At 60.1% G+C, this 25,830-nt stretch overlaps 1 protein-coding gene across 5 annotated transcripts in view; it reads left to right on the top strand.

Annotated features, from left to right (window-relative positions):
• The window catches only part of SORCS2 (sortilin related VPS10 domain containing receptor 2), a 535,095-nt gene that overhangs the window by 455,240 nt on the left and 54,025 nt on the right, over positions 1 to 25,830 (top strand). For all 5 annotated transcript variants that reach the window (XM_081795485.1, XM_081795484.1, XM_081795482.1 and 2 more), the window contains 4 exons: positions 7,625 to 7,698; positions 11,787 to 11,851; positions 15,354 to 15,472; positions 18,806 to 18,895. In XM_081795485.1, the coding sequence (XP_081651611.1) occupies positions 7,625 to 7,698; positions 11,787 to 11,851; positions 15,354 to 15,472; positions 18,806 to 18,895 (348 nt within the window). The remainder of the gene's footprint in view (positions 1 to 7,624; positions 7,699 to 11,786; positions 11,852 to 15,353; positions 15,473 to 18,805; positions 18,896 to 25,830) is intronic.

The raw sequence follows: 25,830 nt of genomic DNA, 5'->3' as shown, positions 1-25,830 counted from the left end.
ATGGCTTAGCTGTGGTTATAAAAGGAATGAGGAATCTGAGGAAATTAATAACAATGACAATAGGGCCTTGGGCTTTTTTTTTTCAAGGTTTTTATGGTTTTCAAAGCCCTCTGACTTCTAAGAAGCAGGATGGCGTGGCAGAACAACACTGGCTCTTGATTCCGACAGCCCTGGGGTATCAGGCATCGACCGGTGCTGTGCTGAGTAACATGTAGCCCCAAACCTCATTGGCTCCCAGCGACAAGCATTCTTCACCTGTTCCCAGGACTGGGAGCTGGCTAGGGTTCTGCCAGGCTCTGCTGGGATTGGCTAGACATGCTCCTGGCTGATGGTAGGGTTCGGGTCTCTGGACATCTCTAGTTCGGGGACCTGAGGTCACCTGGGGACATGCCGTTCTCATGGTGGAAGGCAGAGGCCCCGGGACCTGGAATATGTCACCTCCCCACACACCATTGGCCAAAGCAGGTCACGTGCCAAAGTCAGCGTCCGCAGGGCTGGGCGCTGGTGTTCCGTTCTCGAGGACTTGCAGACAGAGACACAGCCAGACGCTCCTTCCAGTGTCCTCCCTTCACCTTTCCTCCCAGGCGCCTGCCGCTTCCTCCAGCACTCACTGTCCTCCACCCTCTGACTGCCCTGCCCCGCTGCCTTCACCACCCCCCCCCACCTCGCCGACATTGTGACTTGGGGCCGTCTAGGGCCACCTCATCTGGAGCCTAGACAGCCTTGTAGGTGAGAGCCTGATGCAGTGGTTTTTCTCTCAAGGCTCAACCACCTGCACTGGGGGCCTGGGATCAAAGGCTGTGAGGGCCAGGCAGCCCCTTCCCAAACTGACTTTCCTGGTTCCCTGTGCTTGTCTCTGGGACCTGCTTACAGGCACAGCCCGGGACACTCACCTCTAACACGTGACAGACCCACTCTTATGTTTCATTCTGCTCCCCATCAAGAACCTCCTGTTTCCCAGCACCGTGAGAAATGAATCTGAGCCTGGGACTGACTTCTAGAACCTTAGTGGGGAAGAAAAGACACCTTAGACCATCAATCAGGGAAGCCTTCCTAGCGGAGGGGTTCTGAAGAGAGGTGTAGGGAACGGATCGCAAGGTACATTTACGTTTAATGCAACTTCGAAACCGCAGAGATGACTGCAACGACCACCCGCAATCCTCTGGCCACAGAGAACCGGGTTTGCATTTATCCGCGCTGAAGCGGAGGGCAGTCAAGGCAGCGGGGGGAGGGGCGGGCAGGGGGGGCCCCCAGCTACGGGAGGGTCAGCAGATGAGCCGTCCTGCAGGGCTCCAGGCTCCAACATCCCACGTCCTCCCTGACCTCAGGTTTCAGAATTGGGTGGAAATCGGGCTTCTCTGAGTAACAGAACGATTTCATAAGTGGTGAGGATCTTACACGTCGGTGTGTGTCCGATCCCTTGTGTCCGACGGGGCTCAGGGCAGGATATTTTAAGCAGAAGAAGGAACTGGGTGCTCTCTAAACTGTTGGGGGGCATGGGAGTCCAGGCTGGACCCCCAGGGGTCTTCCTGGGAGCCACAGAGCTATCCATCTGGGGGGGGCCTCTGCCTCACATGTCATGAAGCCGGGGTGGGGGGACCAGGAGCCCCACGGGACTTACCAAGGTCGAGGACACACAGCTGATGTGGAGACCCACGCATCTGAAATCGTCACTGCTGTGGCACGGCTGCCTCGCGACCTTCGCAGAGCCAGTGACAGACCATGGAAGGCAGGACCGGCTGCGGGCTCCATCACAGCCGCCCTCCCCACCCCCCGCAGCTGAGGACAGATGCGACCTCGCCGGCCAGCAGGCGTGGCCCTAGGTGGCAAGACAGCGCCCCCGTGCCACGTTCACCCTCCAAATGTCCCACGGGTGCGCCTGTGCCCCAGAACTCTAGCTGCAAGGGATGCTGAGCGATGTTGGATTCCCACTCTGCGGCCTGTGTGCCGCGAGGCGCCCCGCGGCGAGGGAGGGAGGGAGGCTGGGCACCTTCCACCGCGCTCAACCCACCGCTGAGAGCCGGGTGGTGATCAGAGGGCAGCCCTCTAACGACCGTGTGAGACCGACGGGCACGCATTTCTGCAGTGGCCTTCCCCTGACCTCGTCCGGCTCGCCTGCCTTCACCTCTCCCCTGCCCTGACTCTCTTGCACATCACGTTCATGTCAGGGCAGCGGATGCGTTCTGGTAAGCCACCTCGGCTCCCTTCTTGGCCGAGTGACCTGGAGCAAACCAGCCGTTCCACGGGGACACCACCGTGCAGGATTTACTGCAACAAGCGGGATGTCCCTGGTGCGTTCGTTCTTGATTTACTGGCGTCTGTCTTTTATTAAGCGGGGGTGTTCTGTTTCTGCGGCCATTGATGGCGCGTCCTCAACCCCTTCCCACGAGAGCAAATTGAACGGGCTCCGTCACGTCCTGGGGCAGGCGTCATAAATGCCGGTGTGTCCGCGGGGATAGCGGTGATAATGCCAACGGCTCCCGGACGTTGATGGCCGCACACCGTCTGAGGGTAGGGGCAGTTCTCTCCCGGTTTGTCGCTGGGGAAATTGAGACATGAGGTGGGGGCCCCGGCCTGGTCGCTCAGATGGGCCAGGGAAGGGACCAGAGGTGGCCTGTCATCCCTCCCGGGGGACCCCTCAGCCACTAGGGTATCACACTCAGGCCCACGAGACGGAAACTTCTACTGGAAGCAAGCACTGCCTGACCTGGAGCGGCTTCCCTGCCTCTTTGGGCTTCACCTCTGTCATCAGCAAAGGAATCTTACATTCCGGGGGATGAAAGCTCTCCAAAAAGCCCTTTTTCTAAAATATTAAGGTGACAATTTCATAGCACGGACCCTAGAGCAGGCATCGGCAGACGATGGCCTGGCACCTGTTTTTGTAAATAAAGTCTTTTGGGAACACAGGCAACCTGTTCGTCTACATGTCCTCTCTGGCTGCTTTCCTGTCCCAAAGGCAGCGATGAGTAGTTACAACAGAGGCCACACAGCCTGAAAAGCCAGAGGTATTTTCTGGAAACGTTCCAGAAAAGTTTGGCAGCCCGTGCAGGGATGAGTCCCGGGCGCGGCGCAGGGGGAGAGGTGGGCGAGGCAGGGTATGTGCCAGCGAGCTGCACACGCTGTAGCAGAGAAGCAGGAAGTAACGCGGCCGCGTTTCAGAGGCCGGGAGTTCTCTTAGCAAGTGTGAGGCTGGGGATCCGGAGAAGCTCCCGCAGATGCGGCAGGGAGGACCCCAGAGGTCAAGGGGGTCGAAAGTGGCTTCCCTGAGGGGCTGGGTTGTGTCCTCGCCCAAATCTGTATGCGGAGTCCTCACTCCCACCCCCCAGATGGGACCTGGTTTGGAGACAGGACTTTTAAAGGGATATTTAAGTTAAAATAGGCCGTCTGGTTGGGACCTGATACAATATGGCAGGTGTCCTGATAAGGACAGGGCAGCAGGACACGGGGCACAGGGGGACGACCGCGTGAGGACACAGGGAGAAGAGGGAGGCCTCAGAGGGAACCAAGGAGCTTCCCACCTGGGTCTTGGACTCCCGGCCTCCAGGGCTGAGAGGGAATGAAGCTTTGCTGTGTAGACCCCCGTCTGTGGTTGTTCTGGGGGCCCTCCCATCCCAGGACGCTCGCAGGCGCGTCCTCCTCAAAGAGCAAAATCTCGCGGCCTTGGATGTTTTCTTCAAGCCGGTGACGGCAGAGGAGGGCGCTTCACAGAGAAAACTCCCACGTGTGTTAAGAAAGGGGACAACGGTGGCTCTAATCACGGGGCTCACAAGCTGTGAGTCACAGGAGGCTGTGCTTGAGACTCAGGCAGGGACGGCCGTCCTCAGGTGGGCCATCTCCCAGGATGCTGAGGTTTGGGGAGAGTATTTGCGAGGAGAGAGCGTTTGCACTGAGGCGGGATCCCCTGGGTGTTTTTTCTGTAGCTGCGGGGGTGGTGGAAGGATCCAGAACAGGGGGCTTGAATCTGTGGCCTCAGAGGTAGGGCGTCTGCTGGAAGCCAGGGGCAAGGAGGCCCCAGGTGGAGGTGGAAGGGGACTGGGGGGTGTGGGAAGGTTCTGGATGGAGATGATTGGAAGTGCCAGGGTCCCCGGTGCCAGGTGGGTGACAGCACAAGGGGGCACGCTCAGGGGCACCCCACCCCCAGAGTGGGGTGTCCAGTAAAGGCCAGTTCTCTCTGGGTCCTGGGCCCTGAGCCCTGATGCAGTCTCCTCCACCTAATGGACTGGGTTCTGAGCCTGCTTCTGCTGTCCCAGGGCCTCCGAACAGGTGACCTTGGCCAAAACCCTGACCGAGAGGTGACTTTCGACTGAGTCTTGAACACTGACTGGGGGAAGGAAGGGCATTCCAGCCAGAGGGAACAGCAGGCACGGATGCTCAGAGGACCCCATGGGACACATCAGCACCACAGTCGTGCGTGGGTGTGACAGGGCTGTGGGGTGTATAGGGGCATGTATGGGCAGGGACAACAGCTAGAGGGAGGCCAGGCAGCCCAGGGGCCCTGAGTGCCCGTACAAGGAGTGTGGGCTTTATCCCAGGGCGTGGCATCCCCTGGGAGGTCTGATGCAGGAGGGTGATGTGGTCAGGTGTGTGTCCCAGAAAGACCCCAGTGGCTGTGTCACGGAGCAGGGGCAGGATGGGGGGGCTGAGGGCTGCAGGGAGGACGCCCGCAGGAAGCCACGGAGGTGGCTCAGCGGGGCCACGGGGTGGAGGGGGTGCAGGAGTGCAGCAGCCATGAGTCGGGGGGGAGGAGACTAGCACACACGTGGCAACGGGTCGGTGAGGATGGGGCCGGGGTCCCGGCCTCGGCAGCTGGCGGGGGATTGACACTAGGCACGGCCGGATGGACTTGCGACCGTGCCGCAGGTCAGGACGGCACCGGGCTTATGCTTGAAAAACCCCAGTTCCCCTTTGAAGATTCCACAAAGCCTTCTTCCGTGAACAGCAGTTGTAACACCAGTGGCCTCACTTACGCTTCGTGACTTAGGGCCCTGATGGGGACAGGCTGGGTCAGACGGGGAGCACGTGGCACAGAACGTGTTGGGCCAGCCCTGAAAGCCAGCAGATGTGGGCTCCAGCTCCAGCCGCCGTTAGCATGGCGTTTTAGACCCATTTTACAGACGGAGACACTGGGGCCGCTGTACCGGAGGTCCAGGGGCTGGCTTGAGCCTTCCTTCGTTTTGAGGGCTGGCCGTGACATTGCTCTGCTTAACTGACTTATTCTGGACACGTCTTGAGTACAGAGGAGTGAAGGAAGGGGCGTTCAAATCACAGAGAATTCAAACCCGGCTTCTGCCCGCGACCAACCCCGGGCAAATCTCTCACGTGGCCTCGGCTGCCATTTTCGAGCTATAAAACAGGTTCATAAAAGCATCTGATTCACAGGGATGCCCTGGGACGGGCCGAGACAGGACGTGCCCGGCACACACACGTGCAGCGGGCCCTCGGCGGCAGCCTGAGATCATCCCCACGTGACGCTGACGGGACACGTGGAGCACATAATTAGTGGCACTGCTTTGCGACAGGGCCCAGCGTGATCCCACACGTCCCTGTAAGGCAGGGCTCTGGATCCCCATTTTAGAAAGCGGGGAACCGAGGCTTAGGAAGCTTTGGGGCGTCACACAACTGTGTACTGCGGAGTCTATCGGGAACCACCTGGTTACTGGACCCCACGACCTCCCAAGTCACAGACTCCCCCCTGCAAATTGTTGCAGCTGCGGGCGTCATTTTATAGATGGGGAAACTGAGGCACGGAGGTGACATGGTGGCACAACTGAGAGGCAGGGTTCGGGGGAACCAGGTCTCCGCCCCTGAAGCACAGCTTGCCCCATCAGCCAGGGAGTGACGAGCACAATGCCCCCTCCCAGGCCTGCCTTCGCGACACAACGCTTTGCTCGTGTGTGTGCCACGTAGGATTTCCGTGTCTGTCCTGCTTCACGGGTGCAGAGATCCCTTGAAAGCCTCACCGGCCCGGGGCGCCTGGGGGGGCTCAGTGAGCTCTGCGCCCAACTTCTGCTCAGGTCATGATCTCACGGCTCGTGGGTCGGGCTCTGTGCCGACAGCTCGGAGCCTGGAACCTGCTTCGGATTCTGTGTCTCCCTCTCCCTGCCCCTGCCCTGCTCGTGCTCTGTCTCTGTCTCTCTCTCTCTCTCTCTCTCTCGAAAATAAACATTAGAAACAAATAAAAAAATACAAAACCCTCCCGCCCCGCCCCCCTCTCAGGAATGGCACGGGTGCTTTAGCGTTCCCATGAACCCGACCCACCCACAGGGGAGGCTGGCAAAGAAAACTTGGAAAAATCACAAATGAAAGACCCACTGGGACCTTCACTGTAGCTGCGTCCCAGCTCTGTGTTAGCGTTTATTCTCACCCCAGAGCCAGGAATGCAGCTGGCGAGGGGCAGAGCTGGCGGGAGAAAGGGGGAAGGGACAGACAGGACCTGCCCCCCCCCCCCCCCACCACCCGCCGCCCTGCCCGGCGCCTCGTCTTACCAGCCGGGGCCTGGTGGGCTCTGTACCCTGCAGGGGCCGGTACAACATGAGAAATGTTTCAAACTCAGGACGAGCCCTCCTCCCTTCTGCATCTTTCTCACGCTGGCACGGTGGGTTTAGGGAACTGAGCCGTAGTGGACACACGATGTTACGTCAGCTTCTCGTGTGCAACATAGGGATCCCACGACGCTCTCCGTGTTAGGCTGTGCCCCCCAGTGGCTGCCACCTGTCGCCAGGTGCACATCCCATTGAGCATTCCCTCTCCTGTGCCTTTCTTCCCCCAGGTGGTTGTCAGAGGGGAGGGGGGCGGGAAGGCGGGCTGTCACGGTGCTTTTCATGAGCGATTTGCCATCACTCTGCGCTGTGCCCGGGGGGACACAGAGCGAGTGCGGACCCTCCCGGGCTCCCGGGGCTCTGCCTTAGGACTCGGCACACACGGGGGGAACCCTGACCCGGACCCTCCCCAGCCCAGGCTCAGGCCTCCCAGGTCCTGTCCCAGGAGGCGGCAGGAGGCAGGGCCTCGCAGGAGCCGGGGCTCTGAGCTCCCCCACGAGCTCACTGTTTCATCGTGCTTCTCTTACAAAACTCAGATTCGAAGATACGTATATCAGGAAGTTCAAGTTGGTGACCACATAGCGTTAAGCCCAAGCGCAGGGCCCTTCTGAGCACGGGCCCTGTGTCCCTGGCGTGGCCGCAGACCCCAGGCGGCCTGCACAAAGGGGACCCCGCTGTTCCCGCCCGCATGGACCCCCTTCACACCGCGTGCCCTTTGCAGACCCTGCCCCCTTCTTCCCAAACCACCCTGGGTCCCGGCCTCCCGCTCCTGTGGCATGTTGCCAGGTCCCTCCCGGCCAGCGACGCTCAGGTGTGCCTCCCCTGGGACGGCTGCCTGGCCGGTGTCTCTTGGTTCCTACCAGCTGCACAGGGGCTGAGACGGCCTCTTCACGGAGCCCCTGTGCCTGACCCTCGGCCTCCGGAGCTCGGTCTGGGCCCCCACGTGAGCACAGGGCCTGCCCGGGCTGGATGGGCCTCCCGATCCCCACGGGGCATCCGCGGTCCGGGGCAGAGGGCCCCCGGCCCGGAAGAGGCTCATCCCTCACAGTATGACCGGACTTGTGTTTCTCTTCTCTGCCCTGAAGCTCTACGTGTCATCTGACCTGGGGAAGAAGTGGACGTTGCTGCGGGAGCGAGTGACCAAAGACCACGTGTTCTGGTGAGAGCCTCCCACCTGCGACCGGTGCTCCCCTTGCCTCCCCAAGCCCCCGGCTCGGGGCTCCCCGCCTTCTCCTGCCTCTGACCCCAGCCATGACCTCCTCCTCCAGGGGGACCTCCGGGGTGCTCTTTCTGCCCTGCTGGGGCCTGTGGGACGTGGCGGAGAGTCTGGGCCTGCTCCCCTCAGGTCACCCGTGCGCCCCTCCCCACCTCCCCTCCCGCTCCCCTCCCCACTGGTCCCCCCTCCCCACCTCCCCTCCTGCTCCCCTCCTCACTGGTCCCCCCTCCCCACCACCCCTGTCTCCCCTCCCCTCCCCCACTCTTCCCTCCCTACCTCCCCTCCCTCTCCCCTCCCCACCACCCCATCTCCCCTCCCATCCCCACCTCCCTCTCTCCTCTGCCCTCCCCACCAACCCCCTCCCTTCTTCTCTGCCCCCTCGTCTCTCCTCCCCACCGGCTCCCCCTACTCTACCCTCCCCCTCCCCACCTCCCTTCCCCCCACACGACTGCCCCCCCTTTCCCCTCCTCACCACCCCTCCCCCCACACTCCTGCCCCAGGTCCTAACTCAGCCCCTGACTAACTGCCCCCCTCCAGTGCAGCCTCCCTGGCCTGCCTGGGCCCTGCTCTCCCGCCCTGCCTGATGTCAGGTGCTGGGGCTCCCCTCCCACACTGGTGTTGTCTCTTGGGGCCCTGCTCAGCAATCGGTCTGAGCAGCGTTCTCGTCTCATGTTCTAGTCTCGTTGCACTGATGCCAGTCTGTGGAGCGAGTGAGGCCCACGGGGGACAAGCCCCTGCTGGCGGGGCGGGGCGGCGGCCGAGGGAGTGGCCGTGAGAGCGCTGGCCCCGGGCCCCATTTCCTGCCCACCAGCCGCGGCCGTGACCCATTCTCCTGCCTAAACCGCCTCTGGAGACGTGCAGTTGCACGCGTGTTCTTCCGACCGATTTGCTGTTTCTTGCACCTGTACGTGTGCACACACTCCTATCCTTTCCCTTTCTTACCTCGTGTGTACGACAAACCATTGGACAGGCCTCCTCCTGGGCCACAGTCCTGTGTCCCCAGCAGAGAAGCACCGTGGAAACAGCCCTCCACCCCCTTCCTCCGCGTCTGCCTGTCTTCATGCGAATCACAGCAAGGAGCTAGTTTCCTGACTTGTGGCCGAAAGGCCCGCATCTCTAACTCTGGGTTATTGCCGGCTGGTATGTGTGCCTTCTGCTGGCGGGAGAGGTCACGGCTCCCGCCACACGGCATCCCGCGGTGCCTTCCTGGGAAGCCTGAGGCCACATCAAGCACCGGCCTCGTCACTGGTGGGAACTGTTGGCCCCAGGGGCTCCCAGGGGGTGGGGAGGGGCAAGGAGGCAGGATCTCCCGCAGGAGGGCCTGGGAAGTCTGCAGGATGGCGGGGCGCTGGCCCGCCATCTGTCCCAGGCCAGGCCGGGGGGCACAGCGAGATCTCTCGGGACGGGGAGGGAAACGTGCCCGCGGTAAATTAGCGCTAACTCAAACAGGGTATTATCTCGGACAAATCAAATCATTTCTCCCACAAGTTCCTCAAATTGCTCTGAGCCGTTATGCGTGAGAGATAATCGGGCCAGACGCTTGGCCGCTGGCGCCCAGGAACCTTTCCCGGAATGTGGTGACAGGCGGAAGCCCCCCCTCTTGTAAGCAGAGAAGAATGCTGTTTTGCCAGCATTTCTAAGACGCGCTTTGTCCTCGAACCGACAGCGGGACGGCCGACGCCCGCCTTCCGTCTGAGGCTGGGACCCCTTCGTGCTTTGGGAGGCTACCCGGCGGGCAAGCTCATCAGCTTGGCCATGGGGCCCCCGGCAGGCACAGCCCAGGGGTGGGAGGCCCGCTGCGTCCTGCGCCCACCGTGGGCACCTGTGTGTTGCCCTCCCCGTGGCCTCCGTGGCCGCGGAGCGACGTCGTAGCAGCCACATTGTGGACTTGCCACGTTGTGGATGCTGACCATCTACCGGGTACCAGACCGAATGCGCCATCGTGTCAAGTGAGAACACAGACCCTGACTGTCTTGCCCTCACGTGACACAGGGGGAAACTGAGGCCCGGAGAGGCTAGGGCACGTGTCCTAGACCACGTTGCCGGCAAGGAGCCCTCCGCCTGCGGCCAGTGGCCGTGCCGTTGGCCGCTGTGCTTCGCGGACTTCCCATGCCTGCTTCTCTGCTCAGGCCCGAGCTGACTCACAAAGTCTCAGCCTTCCTCTTCCGCCAGCTCGGCACCTGCCCGGGGGGTGGGACAGGCGGCAGGGCCTCTGTGGTGGAGGGAGGCAGAAGGGAGAAGACAGCCCTTCCCGCCACGGGCCTGGTGTGGCGCCTGTGAGGGTTTACAGGAACCGTCTGTGTCCGTAGGACGTCCCGTGACTTCCGTAGGAGTGCGGACCAACCCCCCCCCCCCCCCCCCCCCGTGTCCCCGAGGTATTTCTCCATACGCCTGCCTGCCTGCCCCTGGGTCATCTCACATGGCTGCTGTTTCTAGGCAGCGGACCAAAGACCTTCCCACATACCAGTCTTGGGGACCTCAACAAACAGGGTTGGCCCTCCCTGCAGGGAGCCAGGCTGTGTCTGAGGTGACGTGCATGCAGCCTCGCGTGGTCGCCAGAACCCGTGACCAAGGGGTTCTGGGCAGGGACCTCAACCCACTGGGCCCTTGCCTGGTCCAGGGCCTGGGGCTTGGGGATGGGGTGCTCCAATGGGAGAGCCAGGGGGCACGGGAGGGTGGTGGGGGTGCCGCTCAGTGGAGAAGGCAGGTGAGTGAGTGGAACTCACAGACTGAGTAGGAGAGTGAGTCAGTGCGGGGGTGAGCTGGTGAGTGAATGAGTGAGTGAGCGACTCAATTAGTGATGGAGTGAGTGAATGAATGAGTGAATGAGTATGTAAGGGAATGAATGAGGGAGGGAATGAATGAATGAGGGAGGGAGACAGTCAGGAGTGAGTAAATGAGTGAGGGAATGAATGAATGAATGAATAAGTGTGAGTGAATGAATGAAGGAGGGAGAATACGAATCAGTGAGTGAGTAAATGAGGGAGGGAGGGGGTGAATGAAGGAGGGAGGGAGGGAGAGCGTGAATGAGCTCGTATCATTACCGCACTTCGCAGGTGCAGGGTTGTAAGGCTAAAATCCCAGCTGCCCGGCTGAGGGCCCGAGGACCTGTCGGTGCCCCTGGAAGAAGGAACGGCGTCACTTTACTCAGAAAAGAGAGAGAAATGTTGGGCAGGAGACCTTGGTCCTCCGAGCTCACAAGTGGTCTGTGCACAAAAGCCTAAAGCAAACCTCACCTTGAAATAGTTTTTAGGGGCACAGTGACGGATGCTAGAGCCCATGGTTTGCAACATCAGTGGACTGCAGGGGATGCCCCGCTGGCTTGTGCCACGGAGCCTCTGTGGACTCTCCCTGTGCACCTGGGGACCCCTGGACCCTGGAGCTGGGAGGCAGGCTGGGAACTGGAAGGGACCAGCTTGCGGGGGGGGGGGGGGGGGGGGGGTGGGCGTGGCGCTCACCAGCGCTGCGGAAGGGGCTGCCGGAGACCCAGTGCTCCTTCCACAGAGGACAGCTCGGTGGCCCAGAGGGGGCCACAGGGACGGCAGCCTGCTGGGCGGAGCGGCCGCGGGAAGGGACTCCCTGTGCTGACTCTCACTTTGCTCACTGGGAAAGGTGAGTGTCCACGAGAGGGGTCGTTCTGGCGGCTGGATTTTTAATAGTCGTATTGGCCCGGACGTCTGTGCTCTAACGGCTAGAGTCAGCTCGTCGGGCCCCTGCCGCTCCCAAGGCCTGCCCAGCCTCCTAAGGGGGTTTTGATCATCAAAACAAAACAAAACAACAACAAAGATACAAGGAACGTGAGCGTCTTTGGTAAAGGAGAGTCTGCTACGAAGAGTACTTGAAAAAGAAGGATGCCTAGTGAACCCTGGGTTCTGGCTCCCTCCCCAGGAGCAGGGGGAGGACCACAGAGCAAGCGTGGCCCCAGCCCCCGGGGCCACGTGGCTACCTGGGGTTCAGGGATTGACGCAGGCACCGCGAGAGGGGCTTGGGGTCCCCATTCCCAGCGCCAACCCCAGCCCGCTCTCTTCCAGGGCCGTGTCTGGGGTGGACACCGACCCCGACCTGGTCCACATGGAAACCCAGGACCTCGGAGGAGGTAAGTCGGGGCCGGGGGGGGGGGGGGGGGGATGTGCCTGCACCAGGTGTGTGCCCTGGCGTCCTCACCCCTGCTCCGGGCCAGGCCCAACATGCCCTGCTCGGTTCCTCGGCTGACCCTGCACAGCCGACCTCGAGATGTTATGATGTGGTGTAACTTTAAGTGTGCTTGTTTTCCAGCTGGGGATAAATTGAAGCCACGCACTCTGCTCCAGTGGGGAAGTCTATTAAGAGGGTGATTGGTTCCGGCCTCTGAGCACTGAGTGTTTCCCGCTCACTCTGCGCGCCCCCTCTGGCGTTGCTGAGTGCTGAGGCCAGGTGGGGGCTTCCCATGACGTCCCCGTTTAGTGGGGCAGGGGCCTGGCCGCCCCGGCCCGGCCGGCTTCATGCCAGAGGGTGCCCGGGGGGCCTTGCATGCTCTGGGAACGGTCCTCTGTGCTCCTGAGGGAGGAGCACTGGCCGTAGAACTATGGAAGATTCTAGAACCATGGGGTATTCTGGAACATCAGCGCCAAGAGGACCTTTATTCAACACGTACTTGAGTCCCCTGTGGGTCAGGCCGGTGCTGACCCTGCTGGGGACACAGAGGTGAACAAGCCACAGCCCTGCCCTTTGCCTGGTTGGGGACAGCACAGAAGCTGTCCACGTTGTACCAGCCGTGGGGTCCGAGCAGCAAGGAGGGGAGGAGAGTGGAGGGGGCGCCGCCCCGGTGCCTGTTGCTGCTCCCACCACATTCCCCTGGGCGCTGGGGCCCTTGAGTCTCCTCCTGCCCGGTTTCCCTTGGAGTGGGGACCTCGCAGGTTCACGTGTACCAGACGCGGGAGCTGGCGAGGGCCACGCAGTGGAGCTCCCTGGGGGGGACACACGGCGGGGAGTGGGGGCGGGGGGCAGATTCAGAGCCGGGCCACAGAGAGTCCCGGCTGAGAACAGAAGCACTGATGTCCGCTCCCAGCCCGCCATGTGCCAGCGGCATGACCCCCGGGACGTTCCCTCTCCTCCCCGCTCCTCGGTGTCCTCGTCTGTGAAATGGGTCAGTGCCCGTGTGGGGCTCAGTGCGGGGACGTCATGAGCGAGCGCCTGGTGGATGTGGACGGAAGCCGCTGCTGAGTCCCTTAACCTCTTCCGAACCCTCAGCTCTTTCCTGGATCGGGGTCAGGCTTCCCCAGAACAAAGCTCAGAGGGGTTCCCGGCTGCCCACACGCACAAGGTCACAGGCTCCCACCATGCTCCACCCCCAAATCCGAAAACACCCCGGGCCTCGCTTAGGGTGACACGGGGACTGACCCGCCACGGGGGTGGTGGTGACCCGCCACATGGAGATGATTTCCCACGACCTGCCCTCCCAGGGGAGAGGGAGAACCCTTGGCCCAGCAGCCACACCACTGGCTCCCCAGAACTGGTGTAGCACCTGAGTGGTGTCCCCCCCACTGAAGACCACGTGTGTCCCCCCGCCCCCACCTGACCCCTGGCACCCACGCCCCAGCCTCCGAGCCCCATTAGAGTCCAGTCTAGCCAAGCTCGGTGGCATGGCACCCGGACCTCCTGGTCCTTCCCCGAGTCGTCACCCACCCTGTCTGAACTAGGGGGTCACTCCCCAGGCTCGCCTTGCCAGCTGGCCCCGCCCCTACCAGGGGGTCACTCCCCAGGCTCGCCTTGCCAGCTGGCCCCGCCCCTACCAGGGGGTCACTCCCCAGGCTCGCCTTGCCAGCTGGCCCCGCCCCTACCAGGGGGTCACTTCCCAGGTTCGCCTTGCCAGCTGGCCCCGCCCCTACCAGGGGGTCACTCCCCAGGCTCGCCTTGCCAGCTGGCCCCGCCCCTGCTGGCCCCGCCCCTACTGGGAGCACTCGACCACATTTCTCCATCTTGGGGTTCTTACTGTCCTTGGACCACCTTCCCTGCCGGCCACCTTCTCGGGGCCTGGGCTGCCGTCACAGCTCTGTGGGGACCGGGTGGGTCTGATTGATTCGCCTCTGTGTCCCCAGCGGATCTGCCGAGTGAATAAGCACATGGTCAAATGCCAGCGGCCAGGGCAGCTGCAGGGCCACTGTGAGTGAGTGGGTGTGCGAGTGGGTGAGGGGGTGAGGGTGTGAGCCCGTGAACGGGGGTGTGAGCTGGGTGGTGACTTCGAGTCAGACCCGGGTGAGTGTTCCCACCGCCTGTCCAGCAGGCGAGTCCAGGATAGGAAATCCAGTGCCGCCCGCAGGGAGCGACCAGCCCGTTTGGCGGGGACGTGGACGGGATTCAGGAGCGGGTGGGCAGTGGCACAGCCGTGGCTGACTGTGGGTCCCCCGTGTGCCGCTGTCTCCCTGGGCCCCCACCCACTCTTGGAGGCTGGCATTAATCCTCACCTCTGCTGGAGCACAGCAACTATAACCGAGTTCACCTCGCTGCTGAGGCGGGCGTGGGGTCTTCCTGGCCCCGAGCCGGCCCCTCCGCCCTGTCCACGCTGTCCAGCCACCAGGGCCGTGGCAGGATGTGCCCCAAAGGCGCTGATGACCCGGAACGCCCTCGTGGGCTCCACTTTGGTGTCCGCGGTTAAACCCTGCTCCTGCCCCGCGAGTTGGAACAAAGAGCGCCTCCGGCATAGGCTCGGGCCCCCCTGCACCACTTCGCGGGACCCCCAAACCCTGGGAAAACAGGATGCGGAATAAAAACAGCAGCCGCCTGGCAAAGCGTGTGTTCGATTTTGCCTGACTGTAAGCGTTTGCGAAGGGAGGAAAGCGTTCGCCTGAGGTTAGGGGAAGAAAGGACACTTGAGTCCCACCCACACACACCCCTGTTTAGGTAGGGGAGGCTCCGGGGGGCAGGAGGGGGCCGGTGCCACGATGGGCGCTGTGGGTGCCCACCGTGGCCCCGTGCTGCCCTTCTGTGGGTGAGTGCATCTGCCCAGCGCAGGCCCCTGGGCTGGGGCTCTCTGTCTGGGTCAGTCTGAGGTCCTTCTCCCAGTGAGACAGAAGCAGGCTAGGACACTTAAGTTGGGGGTGTGCTATGGCATGAAGCAGTGAGCAGAAGGTGGGCACTCACCCGCCCGCACGACTTTAGCCCGGGGTCAGCGGACATTCCCCATCAGGGGTCAGCTCGGCCGCCCTCGGGTTTTCTGCCATTGTGCCAGGAAAGCGTCTGTAGACGACCCCCCAGAGGAGCAGGCGTGGCTCGTCCCTTACGAGAAGCTGGCGGCAGGCCGGGTGGCCCAGCTTCAGACACGTTCCCCAACCTCCCTCTCTGCCTCAGTTTCCTCCTCCGTAAGATGGGGCCACGGCAGCACAGTCTGGAGGATGCAAAGCGTGCCGGGCGTAAGGGGCCACCCCTCAGCGGCAGGTGCAGCCACAGGACGGGCCCCCTGAGACTCAGACCCGCAAGCCAAACCCGCGGCCGTGCTATCCGACGGAGCCAAGAACGGGTCGGCGTTGCATCGCGTCTGAGGCTGTGTCCGACGCGTCCTTCGGCAAGAGTCTGGGAGTCTGAGGTTTCCTGCGCCGAGTGCTGGCTCTTATCTCCCGCAGGGTTTCGCTACGTCACCTGCCAGATCCACAACTGCTCCGATAAGACGCTGACGGCTTTGTTCCCAGGCCGCATTGACCACAGTTCTCTGACCGTGCAGGACGACTACATCTTCTTTAAGGTAAGGCTGCTGCTGGGCCTCTGCCAACGGGCAGCAGGTGGCGTGGAGTGTCAGCCACGCTGGGGGAGATACAGTCGCTCGGATGGGAGGCGAGAAAAGGGCTCTTTTCCCTCCAAGGCTACTTCATTCGCCGCGTGCTGCTGGCACCCCCCACCAGGGCCCCACAAAACCACAGCCTTGAGGCAGGGATGCTGCTCCCTGCCCCTCCCCGCCTCTGCCCGTCAGCAACCTCCCACGGCTCGGGGGCCCCGAGCCCAAGCCCAGTTTGCTCCCGTTGGTTTCACTGACTTTGGGACTGATAGGGGCTGTCTGGTCATTGCCCCTACACGTGGGTTCTCAGGTCACGGTTGGGACCACCCTTAAGAACCATGTGGTCTGACCATTCAGAAACTCCAGTGAATAACCGATCATACTGCTTCTTGATTCCTTCTCCTGATGAGGAGCTCACTCCTTCAAAACCAGCCTGTCCCCCTCCTGGATAGCTCAGATCTTTAGAAAGTTCATTTTGGCACAAAGCGTTGGCTTTACTCTCATCTGGTAGCCCCTGTCCTGCCCCCTGGGACCCCACGAGATAAATGCCAAGGCTCCCTCTGCACTCAGCCTCCTCTTTGCCCTGTCTCGGGGCCGCTTCATCACCGCAGCTGCCTCGTCCACACAAGGACACAGGGGCTTGCTGCGCACGAGCGTATGGAGAAATCTGATCTGTAAGGAGCGGGGCTCAACCAGGCCACATGGAAGGTGGGAGAAGAAGCAGTCCCCGCTCACCACAGTCGGGGCACCTGCTCATCCCTGGGGTTTGCTCTGCCTGAGCTCGGACGGGACTGCAGCTGGGGCTTGGTCTCCATTCCTCACGGTCATGGTGGCCTGGTCTGACCAGTGACCGGTGACACTGTCGATGTGGGACAGGGGCACACCCTGCCCCATGAGCACCGGGGGCCCCCAGCACCTGCTCAGGCCATCAGGGACCACAGACGTCCATCTGCCTCCTGTCCTGTCCTGTCCTGCTCTGGTTCCCATCTTTCTCCAAAGCTGCCCAGAAAAGCTGTCTTAACCCCCAACTTGGAGGTTGCGGGGACGCTGCTCCCCTGCAGACTGATCTTGGGCGGGTTTGAGCTAGTCCTGCCTCCCCTGCTCTACTCTCTTCCCTGCCTTCTTGGTCCTCAGAGGACCCGGCAGGTGCCTGGTGGTGCCTCCCACCAGCCCTCACCACCAACAAAGTGTGTGATGTACCTGAAAGTCCGCTTCCCGGGTCCCCCCTGGAGGTGCTGAGCGGCTCTTGGTGCTGGTTCCTTTGCAGGGGACACACAGGTGGGGGTCCGAACCTAATGGTGCCACGGCTGGCTTTGGGAAGAGCCATCATTCCACCTCTCAGCCTCTACTTGCTGACCCATAAAATGGGCGTGGCAGGTCCTGGCCGCCTGGAGGCCTGGGCGGATGCCAGCTGCGTTCACGTGGGGAGAGGGCCTGCTGGATGTGGCCGGTGACCCGCCATTTGGGGAAGAAACGCTGTGGCACCCGGGGGGCGGGGGGCAGACTCCTGTATGAAGGATGAGGCTGTGTTTAGTGCGTTCTGTTCCCTGGGTTAAAAGTCGCATTCACATCTCAGGGACACTGGCGGTTCTGCCCGCCCCACAAGCCCCCTCCCCCCGTGGCCGGTGGATGAGGAAGGTCACCATGTTTGCAGGCCTCCTTCTTTCTGCACCGGGGCCCCAGAAGACCCCGCTGTCTTCACCACCAGCTCCTGGCGGGAATGGGCCTGGCCCGCCCTGGCTGGCTGAGCATCCGCCCACAGGGCTCCCCAGTGAACCTGAACTTCTCGAGGCCAAGAGGGCTGCCAAGCCCGGCCCTGCCTTCTGCTCCGTCGGGGGAGCTCAGCGGCTGGCAGACGGGGCTCTGAGAAGGGGCACCGACCTCTCTCAGCCACTCTCTCCACAGTCCTCCCCCACCTGCTAAGCAGGTCTGTCTCTGGGCTGCTTGGCTCTTCTTTCTGAGGAAGCAGAGTGCTATCTCCTCCTCCAGGAAGTCTGCCTGGCCTCTCCCACCCCAGGGCACTCTCTCTCTGAGCTCCCAGGACCCCCACGCGTCCCCCATCCCAATACTCCCTGCTCCGGGGGCCCTGAGGGCCAGACCACCGCAGACCGCACAGTCCCTTGCCCTCAGGATAGAATTGTCTAGAGAAATCTCTTCATCCTTGTAGTCATGATGCTTTGCACATTGTGAGCCTGTTATAGTTTGTTGATTAGTAATAATAATTCCAGTAGCTCTCTGAGTCCTCCTGGGGCCTTGGGGCCGCCCCACATGCTTCCCAGATCCTGCTCCCCATGACTGCCCCATCGCGTAGTTTCTGATACTGTCCTCCTCATTTATAGCGGGGAAACCGAGGCTCAAAAAAACTCTCCCAAGGCCACCTGGTTTACAGATGGCGGGGCTGGCATTCGAGCCCGGCCAGTGACGCATGGTGGCCGATGCCCCTGAGCAGTGACCCGCATTGCCACGTACATACACCTGCACACACACACACACACACACACACACGCACACACACACAACTCGTGCTCACTCAGGCATAGAAGACACTCCCCCACGTGCATGCACAGGTGAACACACCGGGGGAGTCACACGTTCACACTCAGACACGTGCATGGGTGCACACCCACAGGCACGCACGTACGGTGAGACGTAGATGTCACCCATCGTCCCCCCGGCCACCGCCCTCTGCCCTCGTCCGGCGGCTGCCCCCCTGCCCCTCTCCCCCCCCAACTCTTCTCATTGCCCCATCCCCTAGAGAGCCTCTCCTTTCCTGGCTCTCCTGTCGTCTCCCACGGAAGACAACTCACTATCTCTGTGCCTCGGTTTTCTCATCTTCGAGACGGAAACGAGCACAGTGTGCGAGCGGCCTCAGCGAGCGTTGCCTCCTGTTCCGCGGCTCATGCCTCGCGCTTCGCTGGTCGTCTTTCGTGGCTTGAGCTCGCCTTTGGCCAGTCTCGTCCTCCCCCCGGTGGCCCTCCGCGCACCCTCCCGAAGAGGAGTTCTGGGGCAGAGAACCCCTTCCACCTTCCGTCGCTTGGATATAGGGAAACGGGTGCTGGGAGAGCGTGGGGACAGAGGTTGGCTCTCACAGACAGAGGTGGAGAAGACGTCCCAGAGGGTGGACGTTGGGTGTCGGGCTTTGAAGGATGAGGACGAGTCTTTCCATCTCGCTCAGAGCAGGTGTGAGCAAAGTAACGGGGCGTTCTCGCCAGCCGACGCGCGATTTAGAGCGTCCCACTCGTCCGCTCGTGGCCCGGCTTGACTGCAACGGCTCCCTGGGTTTGTCTTCTTCCGTCCCGTTAGGCCACCGCAACGAACCGGACCAAATACTACGTCTCTTACCGTCGCAACGAGTTTGTCCTGATGAAGCTTCCGAAGTACGCGCTGCCACAGGTAAGAGGGGTCCCCCGCGCCCGGCCCCGTGGCCAGGTCCCAGCCCGCGCTGCCCCGTCTGCCAGTGCGGCTGTGCCTCCTGCAGCCACTCTCCCCGCACGCTGTCCCCTCTGGCCTCACGTGCGCCCAGCTCCATCCGGTCTTAGGGCCTCCTTCCGACCTCGGGGAGCTGGGGATCCCCCACACCCATCTCCTCCTTTCATCTGGGGTTTCTGTCCTACTCACCTCTGCATTCCAGCCGCCTGGTATGGCTACGGGTGCTCAATTAATGCCACTTCCTTCCCCTTTGCTGGGCAGGCGGGGGGGGGGTGGGGTGGGGGCGGCCTAGACCCTGCCCCCCCCAGCCCTGCCTCAGGGCCAGACTCCACCATGCCCCCCCCCCCCCCCCCCCCCCGCCGCTGGTGGTATTCCCATCCCATTTCAAATCTCTGGTTGACATTCAGAGAGGCTCAGTAACCTGTCTGAGGTCACACAGCTAGTAAGAAACCGAAGCTGGTCTCAACCCAGGTCCCTGTGAGTCTGAGACCAGCCTCATGCCACATCTCCCTCCAGAGGACGTCGGATGGCCCGCTTCGCACACCTCTATCCTCGGTGCTTATAATTTAGAAGCACAGACTGCAGCAGCCGTTCTCCCACACGTATTTATTGAGCATCAGGCATAAGCTGGGATCTGATGCTACAGCTGTGGAACAGATACCCCAGTGCCTGCTCTCGTGGGGTTTTCAGAGAGGAAACAGGCAAATGTCCAACATAGTTGCAGGCTGTGCTCTGCACTGTGAGGGAGGGAGAGGCAGAGACAGAGGGTGAGGAAGTGGGGGGACTTCTCTGAGGGGACATTTCCTCTGAAGTCTAAAGGTCTTGGGAAAGCGGCACAGGTGGAGGGCTGGGCTTGTGCAAAGGCCCTGGGGCAGGAGGGAGCCTGGCGGTAAGGCAGAGGATGGTGAGGAGACGAGATCTTGGCTCTGGGGGCTGTGCATTGCTGTAAAGTCCTCCGCACCTGTGCTGTGCTGCGCTGGGCACCAGAACACCTCTCCTGAGCCGTGAATGAGAAAAATATATGGTTTTTTTTTAAGCTATAAGAAAACTTTTTAAAACTTCTTGATAAAAGAAAAGGGGGAAGTGGAAAAGAAAAGAAAGAGCGAAAAGGAGCAAGTTGCATAGATTAACTCCAGGCTTGGCTGAGTCCGTAAATGAAAAGCTAATGGTTTCATTAAGGGCAGATGGGTTGGTTGGTGTCGTCCCTGGGGAGTGAGGGGGCCTTTTCAGCTTCTGAGGCTCTTCCTCCCTCCTTTCCCCGGGATTGCAGCAGCATCAGAAGCCCCTTGTGTCCTGGCCCTGTGCCCTGGAGTTGGGGAGGGGGACACCAGGCAAGGAGGGGTTAGGTGGATGCCCGGCCCCTCCCTGCTCCCCTGTGACACTGGGACTGTGGGCGGTTTCTGACCCTCTCCGGGGTGGGGGGTGGCTGGACCAGCAGCCAGGCCACGTCTGAAGGAGTTCTCAGCCTACGCCACAAGTCATGACCTCCGTGACCTTGAGCTCTGGCCGCGCCTCCTGGACCTCGGAGTCCTTGCCTGCCCGGGGAGGGGGTGGGGGTGATGAAGCACGTGTTTCTCAAAGTCGTCGGTGGGGTTTGTAGGAAGCACAACCTCGTGTCCCCCTGCAGGACCTTAAGGGTAACGTTACCTGCTAGCTTCCTTCTTCCCCATTTCTGTGGGAAAAGGGGGCCGTCGGAAAGAATCGCGAGGCTGTGATGGGAGACACGGCCCTCGCATCCCAAGTGGGCGGCAGAAATGTGACACGTACATGCCCCCGTGCGATCGGTTTCAAGGGGAGACCAGGCGCCCGTTCGCATCGTGGCTTTTGCACGGGCACTGACTACGCTGTCTCGGGGCCGTGACCGGGACCCAGTGACAGGCGGTTGAGGATGATGGGTGAACTGAGTTGCCCTCAGGGAGCACTCCCTGCCCCCCTGGCGCCCCGCGGGGTCAAGACCTCGTATCATCTTGGAGCACTTTGCCCAGACAGACAGCAGGGCTGTTTCCTCTTCAGCAAATTCAGGGGCGCAGCAAGACCCCAGGGTTTCCCACCAACAATCTGTAGAACCGGCCAGTGGAATTTCCTAATCAGATTGTGTTGTTTCATGATGCATTTGTAACTCCTGTCTGTTTCCTCCCCTCAAACCAACTCCGTTTCCCCCCCTTTAATTGCTGTAGAAACATCAGGAAGACAATAGAAATTAGAGCAGAGAGGAGGCTCCCCCCCCCCCGGTTACCCGGCCCCTGTGCCAGTCCCCCTTCCCCCGTCCCCGCCCCCCATCCCTGTCCCCCATCCTGTCCCCTTCCCCCATCCTCATCCTGTCCACCTGGCCCCTGTTTGGTTCTTCTTACAGTCCTTGGCCACATGCCCCAGTGACTTTCGCGTAGCTGAATCAGAGCAGGCATTCTGTGTACAGCCGACGTGATAACATGAAAATTTTCCCGGGATGGGGCCGGAGACCCACTGGCAGTGACTGGAGAGCTGCCCGTGGAGGAGACGGCACCTCGTTTAAGCCAGATTTCTGTGGTTGGGCCCCTGGTCGTTTCCAGCAAGGCTGCAATGCTTACCTATTGTGCCTGCGGGTATGCCTTTATCTTCTCAAGTTCAAGTCTAAGAAGAACTTCTAGACAACGGATTTAAATATTTGTGCAGCTGGGCTGCTTCCTAAAAGGTTCCACCTTGCCACCGGCAAAGTCGGAATAGACCGGTTTCAACAGAGCTCGGCCAGATTTTTTGTGTCGTGTCCCTTCTTTCCACATCCCTTGTACTTTAAAGGGCGTGACTGGTACCACGCGACTCTCCTCTCACCTGCCTGCGAAACTACAAAAGACGACCAGGCTTGATTAGGTTTGCCAGCACCCTTGGCTTGAATTATTTACTTGTAATGATTAAAAAAAAAAAAAAATACCACCTTCCTTAACAGAAAAAATAAATAGACAAAGGCTGTAAACAGACAAGAGGAGAGAAACCCAAAAGACCATCAGTTACGTGCAAGCTTTCATAAGCATAAAGCAAATGCAAATTTACTTCCAAGTAAAATAGCCTTTTATTTGTAATAACCTTTATAAAATAAAATGGAAGCATGAAGCGTAAGAACGAAGGCCACGGGGGCTGGGGGAGGGGCCGGAAGCACCAGCCCTGTGTCTTCTCACTTGGGCGACGGTGGCTCCTGGGGCGTCTCGTGGTGCAGCTGCGTTGGAACTCTGGGGTCTGTTCGGAGGCTTGCAGCGTCCAGGCGACCGTGTGGATAGTGAATCCAGGCTCATTTCTGCAATTTTAGCTCTTCCGTGATAGCGGCCACCCCACCCCGCCCGCCGCAGCCTCGTGGCAGGAGACAGGGCTCGCGTGAGCAGCGTGGACACTGGGAGCCACGATGGCCGTGGGGACCCCGTTCTCCCAATCCTGGGGGTCTGTGCCAGGAGTTGATGGCTGCTTCTCATCACGGAGCCGCAGCATCCTGGCGGGAAGCCGTCACTGCAGCCAGCAGCGGGCCAGAGCCTGCTTCCAGCCCCCACCCTCTTCTGTGTCCCCTCTTGTCCCCTTTTGGGAGCAGAGATTTAGGGACTACGACACTCACAAGCAACCACACGTCTGTTGGAGTTTAGAAAAGTCACCGGGCACGCCCCAGGGGAATGGCTCAGCCTCACAAAAGATGTGAGAAGAACTTAACTTTTTAGCTCCGACGGATCCCTGCTACAGAAACAGAAAACCAAACGCAAGGAAGGGAGAGAATCTGGTTTCCAGAGTTAGCACAGTATTAATTTCCAGTGTCCAGTTTTCAACAACAACAAATTGCAAGGCATAAAAAACGTACGATCTGAGCAAAGGAGAGAGACAGAAGCTGTCCCTGAGAATACCAGTTGGCAAACCTACCAGACAAAGACTTTAATACAATCGTCCCAAAGACGCTCAAAGAGAGGGGAACCATGAAGCGGGTCAAGGAAACAATGTAAAAATGAGCAAAATAGAAATAACCAAGAAATAGAAAACATGAAAAGGAACCAAAAATAAATTCCGTGGCTAGGAGGGACAACATTGGGAATGCAAAATTCACGAGGCGGCTTGGAGGGAGGTTTGAACAGACAGAAGGAAGACTCCCAGGTAGGACTGTTGACGTTACGGAGCCTGAGGGACAGGGAGGAAGAGGGGTTGAGGAAAGGCACACCAGTGGGACAGCAGCAAGTGGCCAACGTATGTGTGTGGTGTCCCAGAAGGACAGGGGACCGAGAGGGGGCAGGGAAGCCGTTTAAAGAAACACTACAGACATATATGCTGTTTCTACCTTCTGGCCTCCCCATTCCCTGTTTCCACGACAGTCTTGCCTCTTTGTCCCTCAAGGTAACAGGTGTATAACTCGTAGAGACTTCTCAGTATCCATTCTTCCCCCGAGCCTCTGCTTTAACAACCCCCCACTTTTCTGGCACAAGACCACCTTTCCCAGCTCCCCTTGCAGCGAACACGTGGTCACGTCTCTAACGTCTGGCCGCCACATACGGAAGTGGGGTTGCCGTGGGAGACTTCTCAGAGCCCCCCTCTAAAGGCAAGCCTCTGTCTCCCTCTTTCCTTCCTCCTTCCTGCTGCTCGCACGTCAGCATGATGGCCGCAACTCTGACCATCATCGTGAACCATGAGGACGAGGGCCATGTTGTGGGACAGCGGGATGATGACCCAGGAGGAGTCGCTGTCCCTGGTGACATGTTAGAACTTCCATACCGGACCGTGCACCCGGAGACTTTTTTACATGGGGGAGGAAGGAGCTAGCTTGTTTGAACCAACTTTTCTTTCGTAGTTCCTGTCACATGCAACCAAATCTAATTCTACCTGGTAACAAATATTGGCGACTTTGGTATTTCCTTCCACGTCTCTCTCCAGGCCGTACAAATACAGAGACAGACACATCTACATGTATCTACAAATACGTCTACAGACATGTGTACATAGATCTGATTGGTTTTCGCGTCCTTTTTTTGAAAATGGAGTCAACACATGTCTCTGGCTTCTAACTTTTCTTTTCAGAGATAGAATAACATAAATCCAGATGTGAGGAAACACTGCATGTTTTTTTGTTTTTTTTTTATCTCTTCTCTCTGGTCTTTTGTCATAGTCTCTAATCAGCAAAGATTTTTTTAAAAGACCATTCTGAATATCGGCATGCATGGCGTGAAATGAGCATCCTTTTAGCCAGGCCAGTGGGGAAGGAATTCGTATAAACTCTCAGACCGTCATGGAACATGTGTAAGAGCTTTAAAAACGTTCCTACTCTCCAATGCAACAATTTCCCCTTAGAAATTATGTTCAGGATGTGATCCGAGAGGCGGAGACCTATGTCTAGGGATGTTCACGACTGTCCTGCACGTAATGTTGGAGACGCCAATGGCTCGCCAGTGGGGAAGGGCTTCGGTGAAAGCACGCCCACAATGATGATAATATGCCGTCATCAAAAAGTGTGTATGCTTAATTCGAATGACGGAGGGAAATCTCCCCGTATAAGGTGAAAGAGAGAGCTGCACGCTGTACGTGGGAAGAAAAACATATGAATCACACGTGGGAAAAGGCCCGAAAGTGAACGTTTTTATTTTTGTTTAAAAATTTTTGTAAATGTTTATTTTTGAGAGAGAGACAGACAGAGTGTGAGCTGGGGAAGGGGCAGAGAGAGGGAGACTCAGAATCCGAAGCGGGCCCCGGGCTCCGAGCTGTCAGCACAGAGCCCGACGCGGGACTCGAACTCACAAACTGCGAGATCGTGACCCGAGCCGAAGTCGGACGCTCAACCGACTGAGCCCCCCAGGCGCCCCAAAGTGAACATTTTTAAATGGTGGGATCAGGTCTCTCTAGGGACGGCATCGCTGGCAACTTCTGGCCACTTCCTACGTTTTTCTTTGTTTCCCTGATCATAGTAAGCATTCCCCCAATGCGCTTACCCAGGTGCAGAGGAGACGAGGTTGGGATTAATGCCACAGCAGATGTCGGTCACTTACCACGTGATCGCCACCGGCACCGCCTGAGCACCTTCCCCACTGGGGCGGCGGATTTGCAAACCCCGTGGACACGGTGCAGCTCGGCCTGTGGCCGCGAGCCGACAGATAGGGGAAGGGAGGCAGGAGACGGGAGCAGTGGTCCACGTGCTAGTAGTGCCGGGTCCTGCGTGTGTCCGTCCCTGTGCCCCGCCACGCTACTGTCCCGTGTCATGGGCGCTCCCTGCCTGGTGACGAGCTTCTTGGTTCCAGTCATTTCCGCGTGTTAGATTTCCGGTGTAGACAAAGGGCCCCAGCTCACGCTGCCGGGGACCTCCCGATGCTTCACAGCGCTGCCTCCCCTTTCTGCAAAGCCCCTTCTCGGGGGCTGCGCGGGGAGGGCAGGCAGGGGGCCATCAGCCCTGCGTCCGACCCGGGCGGCCAGATCTCGCCTCTCACTGGAGGCCACGTCCCGTGGACGAACAGGGACTCCGTCCGTTCTTAGAGAAACCAGCTTCCTCTGTCTATGCCGGCCCTGATAGCAGATGAGAAGGCGTAGAGAGACGTGTACCCCCAAACTGGGCGGGGGCGGAGGGGTCGGCCTCGCCTCTGCAGGAGCTGGCTGGCCTCACCCGGCCTCATCCGCCCGTCGGCAGAGCTGGGCAGCCGCACTGCCAGCAGGGTAATGAAAGTCAGAGTGGTAGAAGGGAAGCGACGGCACCCGCCGGGGAGTACAAGCTTGTTATGGCTTTGAAATGGCCCTTTTCACGGGGCTCCCACGCAGGACTGGGCGCTGGCCGGGAGAGAAAAGAAAAGCGGAGCCAAGGGTGGCCCTGGGTCCCTTTTTCTTCCTTTTTACGTCAGTGGCTTTTGTTTTGCTTCTGAATTGTAAAACCTGGAGCTGAGCCTCGAGAGGACTGGGGAGTGACTTAACCCAGTCCTCCC

This window comes from Panthera onca, chromosome B1, assembly GCF_046562875.1.
Source record: "Panthera onca isolate mPanOnc1 chromosome B1, mPanOnc1 haplotype 2, whole genome shotgun sequence".
Classification (NCBI taxonomy): Eukaryota; Metazoa; Chordata; class Mammalia; order Carnivora; family Felidae; genus Panthera; species Panthera onca.
The sequence above is the reverse complement of the archived record's forward strand: the minus strand, read 5'-3'. Positions and strand labels throughout refer to the sequence as shown.